The sequence below is a fragment of the Elaeis guineensis genome, chromosome 1 (genome assembly GCF_000442705.2).
Source record: "Elaeis guineensis isolate ETL-2024a chromosome 1, EG11, whole genome shotgun sequence".
In the NCBI taxonomy this organism is placed as follows: domain Eukaryota; kingdom Viridiplantae; phylum Streptophyta; class Magnoliopsida; order Arecales; family Arecaceae; genus Elaeis; species Elaeis guineensis.
In genome coordinates, this window is record NC_025993.2 from 114,063,830 (window position 1) to 114,084,020 (window position 20,191).

At 35.5% G+C, this 20,191-nt stretch overlaps 1 protein-coding gene across 1 annotated transcript; it reads left to right on the plus strand.

Annotated features, from left to right (window-relative positions):
- The first annotated feature begins 1,770 nt into the window (after positions 1-1,770).
- On the plus strand, positions 1,771-19,882 carry LOC105038643 (uncharacterized). Its single transcript, XM_010914510.4, has 12 exons — positions 1,771-2,002; positions 2,212-2,306; positions 3,713-3,770; positions 4,246-4,440; positions 5,239-5,315; positions 6,544-6,626; positions 7,895-7,946; positions 13,752-13,820; positions 18,890-18,976; positions 19,067-19,128; positions 19,230-19,366; positions 19,487-19,882. The coding sequence occupies exons 1-12, from the start codon at positions 1,885-1,887 to the stop codon at positions 19,528-19,530; spliced, it is 1,077 nt and encodes a 358-aa protein (XP_010912812.2). The 5' UTR covers positions 1,771-1,884; the 3' UTR covers positions 19,531-19,882.
- The last annotated feature ends 309 nt before the right edge of the window (positions 19,883-20,191 follow it).

Genomic DNA, 20,191 nt, shown 5'->3' on the forward strand with positions numbered 1-20,191 from the left:
AATTTGCATATCTCTGACAAAGTGGGTGAAACAGGGGCCTTGGCTTGGCCGTATTTAGAAGGCACCATGCCACAAGTCCAAGGGTCGGGCCTCACCCAGAGTGCTCCAGGCCAGTCAATGGATCAAGGCAAAAGACTGATCCTCAAAATTTAATTTTTGTACTTTTGTATATGTCTATAATATATAATGATATAAAAAGAAAATTTTAAAATATTGAAGCCTAACTTCGCACCGGAGATGCTCCATATAATTGTTCTGCCTCGCAAAATCTATACTATGAAGGAGATTATAATAATTTGGCATCCTTGCTAGATTAAGGATCTAAATTCACCCTAAATCTAATGTACATACATCAAAAGCTATGTTCAATCTAAAATAATCGTAACAATCCAAGATCTCACCTCAACGATTAGCTAAAATATATTATTTAGATATCTACAAACAATAAAATTACTTTTTGTTTGGAGTCTAACCCACAGTTTTGAAATTACTTTTTATGATTTAGATGGTATTTGGAGTCTAACCCACAGTTTTTAAACTCAAGCATGAATCCAATTCAAGTCAATATGTCCAAAGATAATAATTGAAAATTTTATAATTTTATAAAATTTTAAAATTTCTAACAAATTTTAGTCTAATTTTTTTTTTTTTTTTTTTTGAATAAGATTCATAACAATAACTAAAATAGATTAAGCAGTATCTAATCCTCTAATATCATTCTTATTGCGATCAAAATCTCATGGTTCAATATGTGAGATATTATCCGCTCTAGCTTATGGGTCTTATGATTTTTCCTTAAAAAAGATGGTTTACATAAAAAAAAGATTCCTCCCTATATAAGCCAAGGTCCTTCTTAACTCACAATCAATGTGAGACTAATGATGCCTCCTTTTTATACCACAATATAGCCTCCTAATTAAGAGGGAGCCTGTGTATAGAGAAAAGTGCTCTCTTCCTTATTTTTACTATAGATTGGTGTACGGATGGAAAGAACTATAGTTGTAGGGGTGGTCTCTTATTTGACACGTCATTGTTACGGTCAAAAGCCGATGACTTAATATGTGAGATATTATCTATTTGATTATTGATCTTATAATTTTATTTTTCAAAAGATATCTCATGTCAAAAAAATATCTCTTTTATGTAAATTAGATTTCTCTTAAATAAAATTGAAACTACGATTTAGTCAATGAAAGGATCAGCATCCGGCAAAAGTTGATTATTTTTTAACATGGTTGCTCGGTTGTATCATAACCTCTCCATTTGGTCTTCTCTGTCCAAAGTGCTCGTACAATTGCTTTGGACAAGCTAGAACATATTCCAACGCTTCACGCTGGTCTAATTTGGTCAAAATATCAATGTTCCCCACCCCCCACATAAAAAAAAGAAAGGAAAGAAAGAAGGAAAAGCCAAAGCCGCCAAAAGAGGAACATGGCTCGCACCTGCGGCATTCCCCGATCGTTTACGCACTTTCCAAATTCAACGGTCACTTTTCTTCAACGGCTCATATTAAAGCATTCCTTTCCAAGGGTCAAACTCTAACCTCAGCCATCCGATCCACCTCCGACCTAATCATTACGCTGGCGGGGTTGCATCTTTGGCGCAAAAAAACTATTCACATTCCTTCGGGAGAATCTACCGTTGGATTGCGGATCGTATGCTTCGGGATATGTGCAGGAAAGATCCAACGGTCCTAGTTGCTAAAGAACATAAATCTTCCTTTGGGCGAAAGATATAACCCGACACCTATTACGCCAGCCGTCTCTGTGATTCGCCGCTCGACCTTCATCTCCGTGCAGTATAAATGGGAACAGAACAAGCCGGAGAGAGACAGAGAGAGAGCAATCTAGGGTTTGGACTTCTGATCGTGGTTTTTGTGCGACAATGGTGAACTTTGATGAGTTCTGGTCGAAGAAGACGCTGATCGGCCTTGGATTAGGGCAGTTCGTATCGCTTCTGATCACTTCCACCGGTTTCACCTCGTCAGAGCTCTCCAGACGAGGTCCTGTATCGCTTTTCGATTCCAAATCACAACTTCTGCTTTTGTTTTAGCTGATGGGTGCTGTTTTTTTTTTTTTGTTTTTTTTTTAAATATCAATGACATGTGAAGATGGGATCTTTTGCATGTTGTTGAGTAATTTCGGAGTTTGTGGATTGCTTCTTGATTGGTTATGAGTTTATGGAGTTTGGTTTGGGTTTTGTTGGATTCAGGGATTGATGCTCCGACGTCGCAGTCGTTGTTCAATTATGTATTATTGGCGATAGTCTATGGGGGTTACATGATCCACCGGAAGAGGCCGCTCCAGGTTTCATGATCTATCCTCTGCTTGTTTGTGAATTTTCTTTTTTTTTTTTTTCAAGAGTTCCAATCTTTTTGTGATGGCAACATTGTTTTATTAGTTGTTGGAAGCATATTTTATTGGTTCTCTCTCATTTAGCTTGAACATTTCTTTTTTCTGCTTTTTTTTTTTTTTGGTGGCCCTTTGTTTGGTGGGGGCGGGGGGTGGGTCATTGCTCTGCTATGATTTCTCAGTCTGCTAGGAAGTCCCACTTATAGACAAGGATAGCATGGCATTGGGATTTCTTTTAATATTTATGAAATTATAATAATCTATAGCTTAAGTTTGATTGGTCTTCTTGCCTGGTCATTAGAATGTACTGGTTTCAGTCTACTTGAATCTAGAACAGGATAGAATAGTATAAATGGTAGTTTAATTGCTCCACACAGCAAAAAAGAAAAAAAAAGGTTTGTTTTCCTTTATTTGTAGTTTATATTTTATTGGTCTTTGTGCTTAATCATTAATATGGTTTTAACTAACTAGTAATATCCACATCCCTCTCTCTCTCTCTCTCTCTTCTCTCTCTCTCTCCCCCTTCTCATGTGTTGAATGTTTGGATTTGTAAGTCTCTCCAAGTGCTGGCTTTGGCTATTGATATTAATCAAGATATATCTGTAGTTAGAACCGAGTGGTTTCATGTTCCTATGCACTTAAGTTGTGTGCAGTAAACATCAATATCTACAGGGATGAAAAGTGTGGTGTTTGGCAGTATACAATCACCCTGTAGAAGGTTTGGTTACTCTTTAATGCTAATGAGATAGTATCAGTTGAACGGTGTAAACTGATTTCCTGCCAATTAGTTTAATCTCCTTTCTGTTTGGCTTAGTCTGTTTTTTTATGATTGAAGAGCCACCCAAAGGTGGAGTGTTTGGGTTTTTTTTTGTTTGCAGCAACTTTTTGGTGGTTGTTTACAGGTGAAAATTCTGAACTGTATTTCTTTGATTAGATGGTAGAATGGCAGGGTGAATCTTTTCCTCTTTACAATAATATAAATCATTATCCAGAGAGCCAAGGGAGATGCATCATTATTTGTATGGCTTCAGTATTAAAGTCTCTCACTTTTTAAATGTCGACATCTTATCTTAGTAAATCTTGATGTTGCAGGAAAAACTCGTCCACTGCCAATTACATGAATTATCTATTGAGATTCTACTTTTAATTTATTGAGAACAGTTATTGGATGTTACTGATTTTTCTTTTCAGAAAAAAAACACCTTTTACTTTCTGACTTCTGAATAAAACCAAATAGTTCTTTAACATCCAGGGGTTTTATGTGAAAAGTAGCTCTAGTTCTTGGTCAAGTTAAATCCAGAATAGCTGGTCCTTCTCATGCACTCACACATATACCCATTTCCTGGGTTTTGTTTATGCAGATGAAATGGTATTACTATCTATTACTAGGATTTCTTGATGTGGAAGCCAATTTTCTTGGTAAGTGATGATTTTATGGCGAATTACTCAAATTCTTTTACAGCTTTTTAACAATGAAATACATATTTCTTTTGGGGAGTTAGTTGGATTGACCATCATATTACTAAATGAGCTCTACTCTATGTTATAACAGCACCACCATTTCCCCTTCTCTTGTCTGATTTATATGGTATTTGTAGGTAAACAAATATTTGAGCTAGATCATCAGGAGTTGTCATCTTTAATTATGACCATTAAGTTCCAAACCAACAATTTGGGCTCTCTATGCGATGTTGCACCAACATTTTGATTGCTACCCATTATTATTTTTTCTTTTGTATTCTGGTACCTATTTCAAGTATCAGTTCACCTTTTCTCACTTAAATCCTTGTGTTCCTTTTTTTCACTATATGACTGAAAAACAAAATTCTTTCTGTTAACTTATAACTATGGGCTGCATTATATAGACACTGCTAACTTTGCGTTTTATATGTAGTGGTGAAGGCTTATCAATACACTTCTTTGACAAGTGTCATGCTTCTGGATTGTTGGGCAATTCCATGTGTCATATTCCTTACGTGGATGTTCTTGAAGACAAAATACAGATTAAGGAAGTTTGCTGGTGTATTTATTTGTGTTGCTGGACTTGTCCTAGTCGTATTTTCTGATGTGCATGCAGCTGATAGAGAAGGTAACTAGATGCTTTACAAGTTTATATTAAATAATTCTACAATCTGTTTGCCTTTCTCACTTGTACTCTTGAGTTGAGAGTTGCATATCTCATCAATCATATTGGTGGGTTATCTGCAAAATTATTTTGGTAGAGACCGTAGAGTATGTCTGTGAGTTCCCTACTCTTATTTTAGATGAAGGAATCATAAATAATTGTAAACTGATTAATCAGAATTATTATAGCCACTCAGAAATAAGAAAGCTATTCTCGCCTCACTTGAGCAGGTAGGAGCTAGTTATTCCTGATTGGTTAACCAGAGAAAAGATTGTGGATCAATGTTATTCATGAAAACGAAAGAAAAGATTTTTTGATTTGATGACCAACCATTACCGAGCAATCGCCTTTCCTCTGCAGCTTAAAAAGGAAAAAAAAAAAAGAAGAGAACTGGTAAACATCCAGTGGAGTGTGAGAATGTTATGAACAAAGATTTCGCTTATTGAACTTCAAAATGTTTCTATGACTTTTTGAGATTAGTTTATTTGTAAACATGGAGCATAACAATTATTTTGAATCTTTTGATCCTTATGGTCTTGCTTCATTGTGGTAAAGAAAAACAAACTCTTGGTACATGGACATCATGAAGGTAAAAGAAACAGTTAGGACTTTCATTGACTTGTATAACACTATGACTTGTTTTATTAAGAATCAACCTTAGGTGGTTGAGACAATAATTATCTTTAGCTTTATTCTTAATTTGTGCATTCAGTTATGCATCAGTTTATCTTAGTTTTCATCTCCCTTTCTAATGACATGCAGGAGGAAGCAGCCCTGTAAAAGGAGATATGCTAGTAATTGCTGGTTCCACACTTTATGCAATTAGTAATGTTAGCGAGGTATATTATTCAACATTTACCTTGTGATAAAAGCTAACGTTTTCTCAAACAGTTTTAAGATATGTCAGGATATGTACAGATATATTTATCACAAAATTTTGTGTACATGTTAATGAACTGTAGATGTGCATGAAACATGTAATAAACACCTTATTGTTATATACCTATATTTTAACATAGTTTTGGGGGTAGATGCTTGTATTCTGCCTGGTGTCCATGGAAACTTTTAATCTATCCTTACTAGGTGGTGGCAACTGATTGAACAAAGTTGGGCTCGGGTTGGTCAAATTTTGGGTTGAGTTAGGAAGGCCCATAATCCATATACAATCCATTTGCAATCAGGTTGAAAAGAGTAATCTGATACTCGACCCATCTCTTTTAAATGCAGATATACCCAGTCCACCAACCCAATTTTGTTCTCACTTATTAGTTTTGTACCTTAAAACATGAAAGCAAAATGTGGTTGGGAAAGAGCAGTTTAGGTTAGAGCAGTTTAGGCTAGGTGCCAAATTAAAGTGAGTGAGAGGGAGGAAGGAACTAAGATGGGGAAGAAAACAAAATAAGTTCTAAACATGCTACTGCTTGGCATTTTCTATTAACTGTAGAATCATATGAACCAAGTCTTCATTAGTCTATGGTCCAGCACAGTATAAACATTATCCTAGGGCTCAAATGGCCAGGTGATTAAGGGTTTGTCCAGTCCATAGTGACCTGTTCGTTTTGGAGGCCAAATTCTACACCGATCCATTTTGGTTTCAGAAAATCCAAACTTGACTTGATTGTAAAAACCCTAAAATGAGTTTGGCTGTTCCAGATCAAAAAATGCTAGCTTAACTCTCATAATATATTAATTAAAGTAGTTTAGCAATTACCCATCAATTGTTTGACTTGCTTCCTATATGCTAGCTGTCTTGCTAGAGATGTTTATTGAGATATTTGTTTATCTTTGAAATGTTTTTGGGTTTGATGTTTCTTGTCCATTGCTCTGGTTTTTGCTTTAGCTTTCCTAAGCCTTAGTTCTTTGCACTAAAGTTTAATACCAAGAAAAGAGGGTTATAGTATGTTTTTCATGTGTTAGAAGGTTTAATTGTCTTCTTTTCTGCTTCCACCTGTACCTGTCAGTAGCATTTTCTTTAAATAATTTATAAGCATGAAGACAATATAATGATATGACATGATAATAAGCATCAATATATACTTATAATGATATTTTTAAAACTCTTTTCAGGAGTTTCTTGTGAAGAATGGGGACAGAATTGAGCTGATGGGAATGCTCGGTGCTTTTGGAGCTATAGTGAGTGCTTGTCAAATGTATCCTTAGGCTTAGCAAATGCAAGGTATGATCAAATTTAAAATATATACCATCTTCAAAGACCCATGACAGCATGCTTTTAACAAGCTCTTAGCCATACAATTATCAATATAGGGGTTGTCCATCTTTTGATCTTTCATCATTACATCATGAACTTGTAAAGGACTTAAGTGTACAGTCAACAGTCATACTTGGACTAATTTAAAACTAGTTTTAAAAGCACCAATGCAACTTTTAACAAGCTTTATGGATAAGCTTGATTGGATGCTGAGTCTATATATGTGAAATTGGGCAAGCAGATCTCGGTCAATAACCTGCTTGCTGAGTAGCGAAGTAATATTTCCAAGCAATTGAAAGCCTATTCTAGCAAGTGGTCATATACAATTTTCGAAACTTGTCCCATGGATGATGTGACAATGTAAAGAAATCATACTTTCTTGAAACAATACCTTGCTGTGATCAAGTCAGAAATTGCACCAACAACTCTAAAAGGGGAAAAAAAAAAAGGAACTACTTATGGTTTTCAACATGTCCTTCATCTTAGCAACAACAAACTTCCAGTTTTCTTTTTAATTAATGATTGCTAGAAAAGAATATTAAAGTACTCCAAATTTTTGACTTCTAATTCTGGTTCCAATTCCTTTGCTATAAAAATTTGTAGGTCATTCCAATGGAACATATACTGCACAAAAAATTTTAGCAGATTTAACTGTATTGAAAGATTCATCTAACCACCCTTGATCTATGTAAAAAACGAACCTGGCATATCAAGTAGGTATATTGATTTTACATAAGCTTTGATTTTGCATTTTTGATTTGGCAAAAGCATTGTTTGTATTTTTGATTTGATATCTGATTAGCCTTTGTATTTGTCTAATTGTAGATGTTACTTGGATTCAAATAGGTTGATACTTATCCTAGAAATAAAGAAATAGGACTTTGTATGTCATTTGGAAAACTGAACTCCCTATTCTTCTATACACGTCAACCATATTTTCAAAAGCTGTATTTGGCATGTAAATGCTGGGCTAGGGTCGTCACCCAACACCGGGCTAGTGTCTTACTGAGCTGCTCAGTGTTGAGCCAAAATGGCAATTATGTCCTTTCTTTTTTCCTTTTAAACAATGCCTTAGTAAACACAAATTTAGAGTTTTGAGTCTACTGCATTGTCATGTTGTGGTTTGCCCATGGAGTTGTATGCCTCTTACTTTTGAAAAAGATAATTTTTTGTTCAGTGCTGTAATGTGTTCCTTAAGTATTCTTCCAGAAGCATATTTGAACGAAATGAGCTTAAATCTATCCACTGGACAGCTAGTGCGGTAACTCTCTCTCTCTCCCCCCACCCCCGCCCTTCTCTCTCATTTCTGCATTTCTTTCCTTACTGATATTTATCTATAAGCACACAAAAGTTTAGCATTTGAGGTAACTTTATTGTATTTTAATTTGTGGTAGGGTCTTAGAATCTGAGGCATGATCAAAAACATGTAAATTTTCACTGGTTCCCTTTTTTTTGAGAAATATGGTGGGGTTGCCCACCACTAGGGTTCAAACCCTAGTCAATGCCAACCAGCTGAGATAAGACTCTTTGACAACTTATTTGGCATCGACATCTGCATCAACTTCCAGTTGGTGTCTAGCCATTTCAGGAACCAATTTGAGTTTGATATAGATCTTATTGGACAGGTTTACCGTGACATCACTGTACTAATAATTAGGAGGTAGAAATTTGGCATGGATGCTTTAGACTGCAGAGACCAGAGAGTTTTTATCAATTGGAGTTAGAATGCTGATAATGTTATTCAAAATATTCCATTTTTCCTTTTTTTCTTTGTGCTAATTTGAGTTATCCAATGTCACACTAACATGAAAACTTGTTTGATTTCATTTTGAACATCTTTTCTAATTTCTAATTTATTATGCCTCAGAAAATTTCTTGTTTCAAATTGACAAAGCAAGGTTTTAAAGACACACAAATGGGAATCTTTGTCCACATCCATAAATAGAGATAACCTTCTGATTCTACTCTCTTGTTAGCTATGCTGAGTAGTTGCAGTGTGTTGCTTTTGGCAGAATGATTGAACTTTGAACCCAGATTTTCTTGTACATATATACACGCTGTAGATTCTATTGACAACTTGCCAGATAGAATGAGATAGAAAGCTAGCAAGTAGCAACCACAAGCAATTTGGCATTAGTCTGAGCTGTCTGAAGCTTTCCAATATGTCGATGTACTGCATTTGTTGCATGCTCTGACTAATGTGTTATGTTGATGAAGTATGAGACTGACCTGACTGATAAGGATTCCATTACATTTAAAACTGGGAGAATAAATGGTTTTAAATGTTAAGATATGCTTGTTATATACATTCAGTTGAGGATCCTGAAACAAGAGGTGACATGACACCTGGATATCTACACATCCTTCTGTTTTCTATTTGATAGAGAGAAATGAAATGATGGGATTTATGTGAAGGTCACACCTGAGATATGCTGGCTATGCAAGAATCTAATCTGGCTCCATGGGAGTTGCTAGGAAAATAGATTGAACATTGATGATTGCTGACAAGGTGGTAATTCAATACCCAGAACCAGCACAATTTTGTAGGTTAAATATACATTATAATAGAATTGCCACATACTTTGATTTTATTTATTCCTTAATATGTTGTGGTTGATCGATCATATTTCATTTTTATGTTCTCCAAAAACCCATAAACCTTGCAGTGTAAAGAAAATAAAGACTGCGGTTGTAATCTGACATCGTACGGTTGATTCTCACTTTTTAGTGCTGTTCCATGGTTCATAATTTGAATGAGGTTATTATGGGAAGGTTTCTTGTTTCATAATTCAGTATTATCTTAAATTGTACTTGTTCCATTTTTGTTTGGCCATTACATCACATCCAGCAGAGCTCAGAATTTTCTTGACTGAACTTGGCTGACCTTCTAATTGTAGATTTACCTTTTCATGATTATATGCTGTCAGACAATTTATTATAAAGCATGCTAGTTGTGTATGTTCTGGTATGTAAACCTGACCTGAGTAATCCTCTCATTAACTAGGATAAGTGGATAACTAACATATTATGAAAGTAGTACTTGTTGTATCCAATCATTAAAAGGTTGGAGGAATGAAGATTTAGCTATCTATACAATTAAATTACTGGAATGTGATTACATCTTGTTGATGAGAAAACTCTTGTAGGGGTAAGTTGTGTGATAGCGGGAAAAAGTTCTGTGAATAAACCAGTCGGAATACACGGACTGTATAATTAACAAGGAACACTGTGTTGCTAAGACTGACTTCATTCAAGGATGTAAGGGTTATTAATGATTATTTTTGGTGCTGGAATTTACATAACCCACCATTTACATTTGTCATGGACAGTCTTGGTAAGGATCTTTTGACAGCTTAACAACATGATGAGTGGAATAAATTTAACACAATGGAGTCTTTACAAGCTTCTATTTGTTGTTAGTCAAGACAAAATTATGAGTGATCTGAATTACAAAATTTCCAAGTTAGGAAATTTGAGGGTGTACATTAAGGGCCCATTCTTTAGCAGGTAAATATCATAGAAAAGTTGATCAACTTTTCTATTGACCAACTTACCCATGTTCTTACATTTTTCAAGATGGATAAGTTACTTTCCCATGGATAGCATTTACCTATGAAATGGGAGAAAAATCTTATCTACCTAGAAGGTGGCTAAATCATTTTTGCATCAGTCAGTAAAGTAGACATTTAATTTTATTAGTAAGATGCCCCATCCTTATTTCCAATGCCTCCATCACTTGATGCCTAATAACTTAGTCATCCACTTTCTCCAAATATAAAAAGCATAAAGGGTATTATAGAAAATATGGATAAATTTTAGCAACTTATCCATAAAAGTAGTAACACAAAAGAACATGGGTAACATATTTCGAAGTCACTTTCCCATGCATAAAAGAATATGGGTAAATTATTTTTGTCTAAATGTTATCTAGAAAGTATTTACCTAAGAAAAGATAAATTCTCAGATAAATTTTTTACCCACAAAAGAATGGACCCTAAAGGCAAGGCATCATAGCACTGATAACTGTGTAGGACATAAAAAGCATAATATCAAACCATCAGCAGCTCGAGAACCTTGCCAAGCACATAACAAAGACATGAAGGAGAAAATGGCATCAATTTCAGCATCCAGAAAATTTTCCTAGCATGATATTCAGATCATGAAAAACAACGAGAAGATTAAGATTCAAGATGACAAGAAATGAAAGAAAACTAGAAGAAGGTAATTCTACCATTTGAATAAATTTGGGATGAATCTGCAATCAAAATGCTAACATAAGGGCACCTACAAGATTCTAATATGGTTTTTGAAGATTAAGAAGCCATGGATGACACATCATCGGACTCATTGAAAGTTAAGGAAATTATCACATAAGATGAGAGAAAATTTGTGAAAGTTGTGCAGATAATAAGATTGCTTGTGTTAAGTTTGAAGAATCTGAAGAAATTGTCACATCAAATGAAAAAATACATACTGTGTAATGTTTATGTTGCTCAAGGCAACACCATCATGCACAAAGCAAACTAGGAACCTGATAAAGGGATTATTCAAAGCAATCCAACATTTATTTTATCAAGCAAAATCATGTTTGAAGGGAACGGACAACAACTGGGCGCAAGTTCTTTTCATAGCATAATGCAACATCCAGTGTTGAGCATTCATCAACATTTAACCATAATATAGAAGATTAATTAGTGGAGCTTTGGCATAAAAGAAGATGAGGTGAGTTCCCATGCAGTGGAAGTGAATGATGAAGATTGAGGATCGTAATGTGATGCATCAGAGGGTTGCAGGATTAAGGGACTTTTCCTATATTTATTTCTAGTGGTCAATTTGCTGATTTTCCTTTTATTCTGGTTATCTTTAACTTTTAGTGGGTTATATTGAATCAAGAGCTTAGTTAAGAGATCATGGATCTTATTTGATAACTTGATGGTCCTAATGTATGCAGAAGTACTAATTTGATTAAGGTTTTCCATACTGCTACTGTACCAAGTACATGGTACTGCACTGACACTCGATATGCCAAATCTTACCATACCATACCACGTATTGGCATTTTAATAGGATGGTATCGGTACCGGATCCGATACCCCAACAGCTGACCTTGGTTCTAATACTGTTCACATGGTACTAGTCATGCTATAATAACCATGAATGGTGACCTCACCTTATGGGGTAGGTTTCGGATTTAGGAAAAAATAGTTAGGGTTCCATTTTGTAATAATTTGTGGTTTTAGGGTTTTATGTAACAGAGTTGGATGATTGATTAATGAAGAAATGAAATGAAATCTTTGGTTTATTTCTCTTATGTGATTTTGTGATAGAGGTGTGTGACCATCCGGCACAAGGTGTGATTCTTAGGTCTTAGAGTGAGTCCCATATTTTCATTTCTTTTCCTTACCCTTTTCTCCTTTTTTTTTTTCAACTATTAACCTGTATTTCTTCTAATCATTTTGATAAAAAGCACATTTCAAAATTCCATAGGTGTTTCAGTTCATACAAATATCATAATCATTCCAGAAAATTCTAGTTATTGCTGGATTTTGATTAGTAAACCTAACTGAGGCCCTGGAGTCTCAAACCATAGGTTTGATAATAGTCATATGGTGTCCTGTTCCTTCGAAACCATTAACTTTGTTGGTCATTTCGATTGAAAACTCAAGTTTAAACCTGAAGTTTCAGCAAATATTATTACAGGCCTGCTACCGTAGACCTTACATGTCCCTTTTGTAGACTGTGCTACATCTTATTGTTAATTACATAAATTAGCTTCAAATGTTAAGTGCTGGTTGTCCTCCAGTACTGATAGTGGAAGCTAAGTTGATGCACCTGGAAAGATAGGCCTGAAGTACAAGGAAGGTGGTTTATGACAGTAAACCAATCTAAGAGCAGTTGATGCACTTGGAAAGATAGGCGTGAAGTACAAGGAAGGTGGTTTGTGACAGTAAACCAGCCTAAGCTTGAGCATAAACAAATTAATGGTGTTTCAGAAACTGTTATTTGAGGACTTCCTTTTGTATATGTTTGGAAAATGATTTTGGACCAACAATTATAGATAGTAGATTTAAACTTGATCCCTTACCATACAGTTGGAAGGTGTTGACTACCCATATGAGCCTGATAGTGGAAGTTAAGTTGATGCAGTTGGAAGGATAGGCATGAAGTACAAGGAAGGTGGTTTATGACAGTAAACCAATCTAAGCTTGAGCATAAACAAATTAAAGGTGCTGTTATTTGAGGACTTTCTTTTCTATATGTTGTGAAAATGATTTTGGACCAACAATTCTAGATAGTATATTTAAGCTTAATCCCTTACTACACAGTTGGAGGGTGTTGGAACTGACCTTGTATCCAAATTTCCAACTTTCCATACAAAAGCCTTCTGAAAGTTGTAAAAAAGATCCAGTCGTGTAAGAAGATACTCATCGCAGAGCACTCTTGGGTTGGAAACCAATACATCCACATTGTTGGACGTCACAACAACCGGGTAAATTCAAAGCTAGTCTTTTCAACCCCACTCCTCCTCAGCATTTCCTCCTCTCTTAATATTCTATATTCAATCAAATGAACCTTAGACAAGGATTCCACACATATAGGGACTTAGTTGGAATCTCCAGAGTAAAAAACAAAAACTATAAATTACATATGAGTTCAGTTTTCACATGGTTGTAGCAACTTGGATATTGCCCTAAATATAAATTATTGACAAACATAATTGTAATAATATTGAGCTTTATTTCCAAGTGTTATCATTCTCACAGGCAATAGCAATACTCTGAGTGTCATTTATTGTTGTTATGGTATAGATGATACTTACCTAATTTCCTTCTATTTGCATCAATTGTCTTAGACATGATGTGTTGATAAGCATTAGAAATAAATTTTGCCACTTTGATAGTGTTATAATGATATACAGTGGATTGTCCTTGATTGTGATTAAGTCTGAATTCCTAGAAAGAGTGTGTTGTGCCAATAGTTTTTCAAACATATTAAAATCTCTCTGCCAATACAATATTCTTATACCGAGCTTTAAGGTTTATGTCTTCCTCAAATTTGATTACAGGTGCTACCATTTGTTGGATTTGCATTGGCAATGTTTATGTTTTACTCTACTGTCCCAATCTTACTAAAGGTATGCTCAGAAAGCTGCTTTACTCATCTCATGCTGTTTTTTGTTGCATTGAACACATAATTTAGGGGTCAGCAAGCTATGTGACTGGAGGTTCTGACATATGAAGTCATGAATATATGTAACTTCAAATGGAGACTTGTTAATCTGCCACACTCAACAAACTAACATAGGAACTGAAAACAACATATATTCCACCTTGAACAACATAGTGGCAAAATATGCTTGGTGAGCACTTGTTTGCTTCAAAAGAAGTATTGGAAGATAATTTGATGAAGGGAATCAAATCCAAGTTCATCATTTGTGTGGCATATTACCCTGTTTAATAAAAGATTGACATGCTCCAACTTAAGAAATAGGAACTAATGAACATAAAAAAACTTATAAATTGAAGAAAAAACAACTCCATATTTGACTTATCAAGAATGCACTTTACATTATGACTCTATTGAAACATTTTACATTATGTGCTCCATCTTTTATCACATATACCAGTTGTATAAATTTATTTCAGTTATGATATAAAATTTATTTCAGCTAAGATTTAATTATGAGGGTTGGATGACTGCCAATGGCATGAAACTGATTTATCTGATGTCAAGGAACTTGGACTAGGTCTTGGGTTTAGGTTGATGAATAAGAAGAGAAGGGAAGACCAACAGAGACCAATAACTAGTGAGACAGAATATAATATCACCTATTGGAAATTTCATGGTAAAGTCGGATAAATTAACTTGTCTGATGTTAATGGGACAATAATGTTGTTTATCTTCAAGATTGATTTCAGGTTAGCTTCTTTCTCCCTTTTTCAGTAGAGTTGTGGTGATGCTAGAGCTGCAGATAACTATATTATATAGACTTTCCAGTTAACGATTTATGTAGTTATATTCTAGCCTCATATGAGTGTGACATTTTAGGTGATATAGCTGTATCTTGTTTCATCTTATTGGCTATTGACTGCTTTTGTTTTTAAAGAAAAAGAAATAAGGTGGTATTATCCTGCCACTGGTGATTGAACTTGGGAGTTGGGACCTCTCCCAAGAGGAGAGGATGCCAATCAGTTGGACAAGTCCTGTTGACATCTGTTGGCTGCTATAAATTAAATTACATGTTTGCAACTTTAGGTCTTGATCCTTAAGTTTTACACTGTAGCTGAAAATTTTCTTTTTACATCTTTGCAGTTCCATTAGAGACCCATCACATGGACTGGCTTGATCTTTATAAATTTCCACTGCATGATCAGACCACCTCAACATTTACCCAATATTAGAGTTGGCAACTAGTTAAATTATTTCCGCGAACTGCTCACTTGATTGCTATCAGTTGCCAAACTGTCAGAATAATTTGGCTAATTTATATTCTTCCCTCTAGACAAAGTGTTGGACAATCAAAAAGGCCTGAACTAAGGCTTTTACTGTTTTACCTCATGTCATTGTCCAATGACAAGAAGGACATTTACCTAGAGCAGAACTTTAGTAACTTTTCTCAGGTTTTGAGTTGGACTAGGGTAAACTTTCAATCTCCTCACTTTTCCTAGGGCCGTTAGTCAAAATTCTTGATTATATCAATATCTCCATTCTTCAATCCACAATCAAACCCACTTGAATTTGGGAATCAATTCCTTCTTGTCTCACAGTGTTTCTGACTTAGTATGTTTTTATACTTTTGGGCCTTCGTTGTTGGTATGGTGTTTGGCTATCTTTAGCACATCCTTTTCTCATATATGAGAGGCTTTAAGCATTATTGGAAGTTTGGAACCCTTGTGCTTCTTGAATATAGTACACTTAAGTGTCAAGAGCCTTTTTGTTGATCTCTTTTGGCCAATAACTTGCTCAACTTTTACTATCATTGTTCCTTTAAGCGTTCAAGTGTGAGCAACCCAGTCGATGCTCAAGCTTGGCTCAAAATTCTATTGGCTTGTTTGAGCTCAACTCGATTACAGTTTGTTACCTAACTTCCATGCTTAAGCTTGACTTGATTAATCCTAAGTTTAACACATGCTGTCCTTGAACAAGTAAGTCAAGGGATTGGCAAGAATCGAAAGTTGCTGGTTTGGATATCATTTGAGCTAATCTTATTTTTTGGATCTCAACCCTAACTGTTGAAATATTTAAATGCTATTCTTTGTTTTGGCTGTTAGATTTTGGGATTTCTTAGCTAAGATAAGTTCGTCCTCTTATATACATTTTTGTGTTCTTGTGCATGTCTCTACAAGTTATGCAATTGTCAAGATTTGATCCTAACTACTGAGCTTAGATCTCAAGCTCAAGCTTGGCTTATTTGCTAATTGAGAAAGCCGTTAGAAAGCTAAAACGAAGCTAGTCACAAATGACTTAATTAAAAACCCTAATTGTCTGAACTTGTCGCATATTGATGCGTACTTTTTCCTATATGTCAATTTCCCATCAACATATGATGTTAGCAGATAGTACATCTGAACATAAAAAATTCAAATCTTTGGTTCTTGCAACTAGGTCATGCCCTTAATATTGACATTCATCTGAACTTCAAGATATGTGACTTGTGAGGTCACTTTGATCTTGTGGATGTTGACCTCGCTTTAATGAAAAAAACTTCTATAGTCGGGCCGACCATGGAAGGAATTATGGTCGAACTGTCATCATCTGCCACATGCATATATTGGGACATCCATCGAAAAAGAGACGGTTGTGTGATGTTTATCTAAATTGTTCAAATATCTCTAGGGTTAATCCGTTCATCTTTTCTTAGTATTTTCATGCGGGCGTGCCACCCATCTTTTGATAGACGTTCACGAAGCATGTTCGACTATAATTCTTTCCATGGTCGGTCCGACTATAGAAGTCTTATTCACTTTAATTAAGATATTGGGAAAGGACTTGAAATCGAGCAATGGTACTGAATTGTTGACAATCCATTTGGTATATCTCATAGCATGTACAATATTGACAAAGTGCATTGACCGACTTGCTTTCATATGGCTGATACGCCTCTAGTATAGCTGATTGGCCTCCAACTTTTTTTGCTTTTTTCTTGTATTTTATTATCTTAAAGCTATTTTTCTAACAAAAATATGTTAAGTGTGTTTATTTAATTGCCCTAGTTATATTATATGATGGTGTGTCGAAGTTTTCTAACCGCTTATATATCTCATAATAATATTGACAAAACACCTCGACCAATATACTTTCATATGGCTGATATGCCCCTGCACAGCCTATTGGCCTCCAACTTTTTTTCCCTTATTTTCTTATGTTTTATTATTTTAATGCTATCCTTTTAACAAAAATATGGTAAGTGTGTTGATTTAATTGCCCTAGTTATCCTTTATGATGTGTTTCAAAGTTTTTCTATTGCTTATAAATCTTGTAACATCACATAGCTTGCAATTCAGAATTCAATAAAAATGTATATCCAACAATTGAAATGCAAAGCTTTGAAACCAATAACCCAGACTAAACCCCTATGGTGGCCAGGACATTGCTTCCTAGTTCAACTGCGGTACAGCTATAGGTAAATTGGGCAACATCCTAAAAATCTAGAACCAATTCATTCTTCCTTTGATCCAGAAGCTTCATTACTTATTTCTTTGACCCATTGTTTTATGTTCCTCTCATCTGAAGTGATAACCATCCTGCTCCTCTCTGTGTGCAAATGTTTGGTGGTGGTGGTGGTGGTGGTGGGGGTGGGGGGGGGTGGAGGTTGTGGGGGTGGGGGGCCGAGGAGGGATCCGGTGAAATCCAGCGGTAATTAGATCTACTGGAGCGGGGATGCTTTTGTTGGCCCAAGATTTAAAGATCTGATGGAGCGATAGTGCTTCTATCCACCAACCCAACTCCCTCCAGTGAATCCGGCAGCTCAACCCATGGTCATGGTCATGTCTTCATTGATTATACTCATGATCATTGCCCATATTCATGGCTGGAGTGCTTGGGATCTACAGTACATCCATTATCGTGGCAATGATGAGATCCAGCATCCCCAACCCTAAATCCCTTCTCATATTCTTTTAATTTGTTTTCTTCTTTTTTTTTTTTTAGAAATTGCTTCAGCCCAAGTGGGTGGATAGTGGCTAGACTTGTTCCAGGTTGGACTATTCAACTAATTAATTGGTGGGTCAAACAGGTTTTTTGAAAATCTGAGTTTTTAGGCAACCCAACTTCACAAAGGGTTTGGATGGTGGGTCAGCCTAGTCAACTCGTCTGCATCTCTAAACATGAGTGCAGTTGAGTTAGTAAATCATTGGATAGAATGACATTGAAGATTATCTAGAATAAAGATGAAATAATCTAATATTAGCATTGATTTGACAAGTACAAAAAGAACAACACATTTCTAAACTATCTTCCACACAGAATTGTAGTCCCTTGTCACAATGCCTCATAGAGATGTGCTTAATAATTGAAATGCAATAACCCATCCCATGCTAGAGAAATATATATGTACATGTGCGTGTAACACTTCAATAACAACATTTTGTTGTTGAAGCTTTAAGTAGTGTCATTTTAGGTAAGGTGCTACTACAGGCTATTAATGGGGAACGGCTGATTTTCATACAGTTGCAAACACATAAAGACATACTAGACATCCTCTACTGTCTGGACTCTGGACTGTACCTAGCTGTTTTGTCATTTGTTTACATTTAATGTACATAAATTATTGGCTTACGTATCACATGAATGTGATGAACGAGGGGACTATCACATGACTGTATGTACTTGGCTCTTCTATCTAGTTAATCAATTTAATGCATAATTGCAAGGCATTACTTCAGGTTTTGTGATTAATACTCAAATTACAGGAGAAATAAGATAAACACAGTTGTGGAAGACAAAAACTGCTGAGCAGTTCCTTATTCTTGTTACCTTGCATTTTTTTTGCTGGAACACTAATCTCTCTTTTCCTGATTTTATTATTGTATACTTATAGGTTTCTTGTCACTTGCAACATTTGCTTTTAATTCAATACAGCTACACAGTTATATGTAAATCAATTTAGTGAAGCAAAAATCAAAAAGAGAAAAAAGCTATTCTTACTATTATATTTCTTCAGGAATTTGCTGCATTATCTGTTTTGCCTTATTTTTGGTGCAGATGAGTGGCTCGACAATGCTAAACCTTTCACTGCTAACCTCAGACATGTGGGCAGTTCTCATCCGGATATTTGCTTATCATGAAAAGGTTGTCATTATCCTCATGCAGTATCCATAATTTTTGTGGTGAAAACAAACTTGGAGCATGAAAGTGGTACCTCTTTATGTTTTCTTGCAGGTTGATTGGATGTATTTCATAGCTTTTGCAGCTGTTGCAGTTGGGCTTGTAGTCTATTCAGGGTACGGAGAACTATTCAAAATTTTTTCATTTTTCACTAACTCTTTTTCTATGCAAGCTAAAAAAGATGATTGTCACCCTTGGTTGGCATTGCTAAATTCAGATACTCAGAAGATGATGAAATGCGAGCCCAGGTTGTTGGGGCTGGTGACACACAGGGAACGAAGAGGGATGAAGAGGCTGCAATGGATCATTTGGATCAAGAATCTACCCCGTGTGGGGGCTCAAGGGTTGTAGATGGTAAACATTAATACTCCACTCCTGCTGATCTTTCTACAATAATCGTTGCTAGTTAAGAAGGCTACCAAGAAAACGGAGCCTGAAGAAAGGAGAGCTATGTGATGGAGTTCTATTTTTCAGTAGGGAAGGGTCCATACTACTCTCTTGTCAGTGGGGAGCACTGAAAAGCAGCAAAACTGTCTTTGATGATGAATCAAGAAGAAAGATATCTGGCAGTTCCCTTAAAACTGTTTCAGCAGATTTTGCAGTTGTTGCACATGCTACCGCAAAAATTCTATGTTCCATGAGTGTCTTATCATCTTGTCAGCCATTGTAGGCGCTGTCCTCCAAATATATTGATGAATTTTCTTATTATTCATAAATTTGTTATTGGCTTCATAGGTTTTCAATTTGTTCCCAAATAATTATCATTCACAGATTGTTTAATCTGGCCATGTATCTAATTATTCATGAATTGTTAATGAAATATGTATCAATCATTGATTGCACGATGCTGGGCCTTGTTGCTCCACTTGTCTGGAATCCAGAATTGTTGATGCTTTTTTTTTTTTTTGTTATGTTCATTGACATATAAATATATCAATATTAGACAATATATTGTATCCGCATTTTCTTTCTTTTTCATTTTTATATTCAACTCTTCGACTTTCATTGTCCATCTGATCAGAACTTTCCATTCACCAGACAAGCTTTCCAAATAATGAACATTGTATCATCAATCAGTTTTTTCACTTGTAGTTAAAATAGTATTTTTGGGTGACAGTTAGTTAATATCAAAAGCCTATAGATTTTGAAGGCATAATGGCTTCCAGGTTGTTTGGCCAC

Bases quoted from the DNA above. Each gene is read 5' to 3' on its own strand.
- LOC105038643 (XM_010914510.4), top strand. From the start codon at position 1,885: ATGGTGAACTTTGATGAGTTCTGGTCGAAGAAGACGCTGATCGGCCTT. The intron at 6,627-7,894 runs GTATCCTTAGGC...GTATTCTTCCAG, and splicing joins ATAGTGAGTGCTTGTCAAAT to AAGCATATTTGAACGAAATG. The intron at 13,821-18,889 runs GTATGCTCAGAA...TTTTTGGTGCAG, and splicing joins CTGTCCCAATCTTACTAAAG to ATGAGTGGCTCGACAATGCT.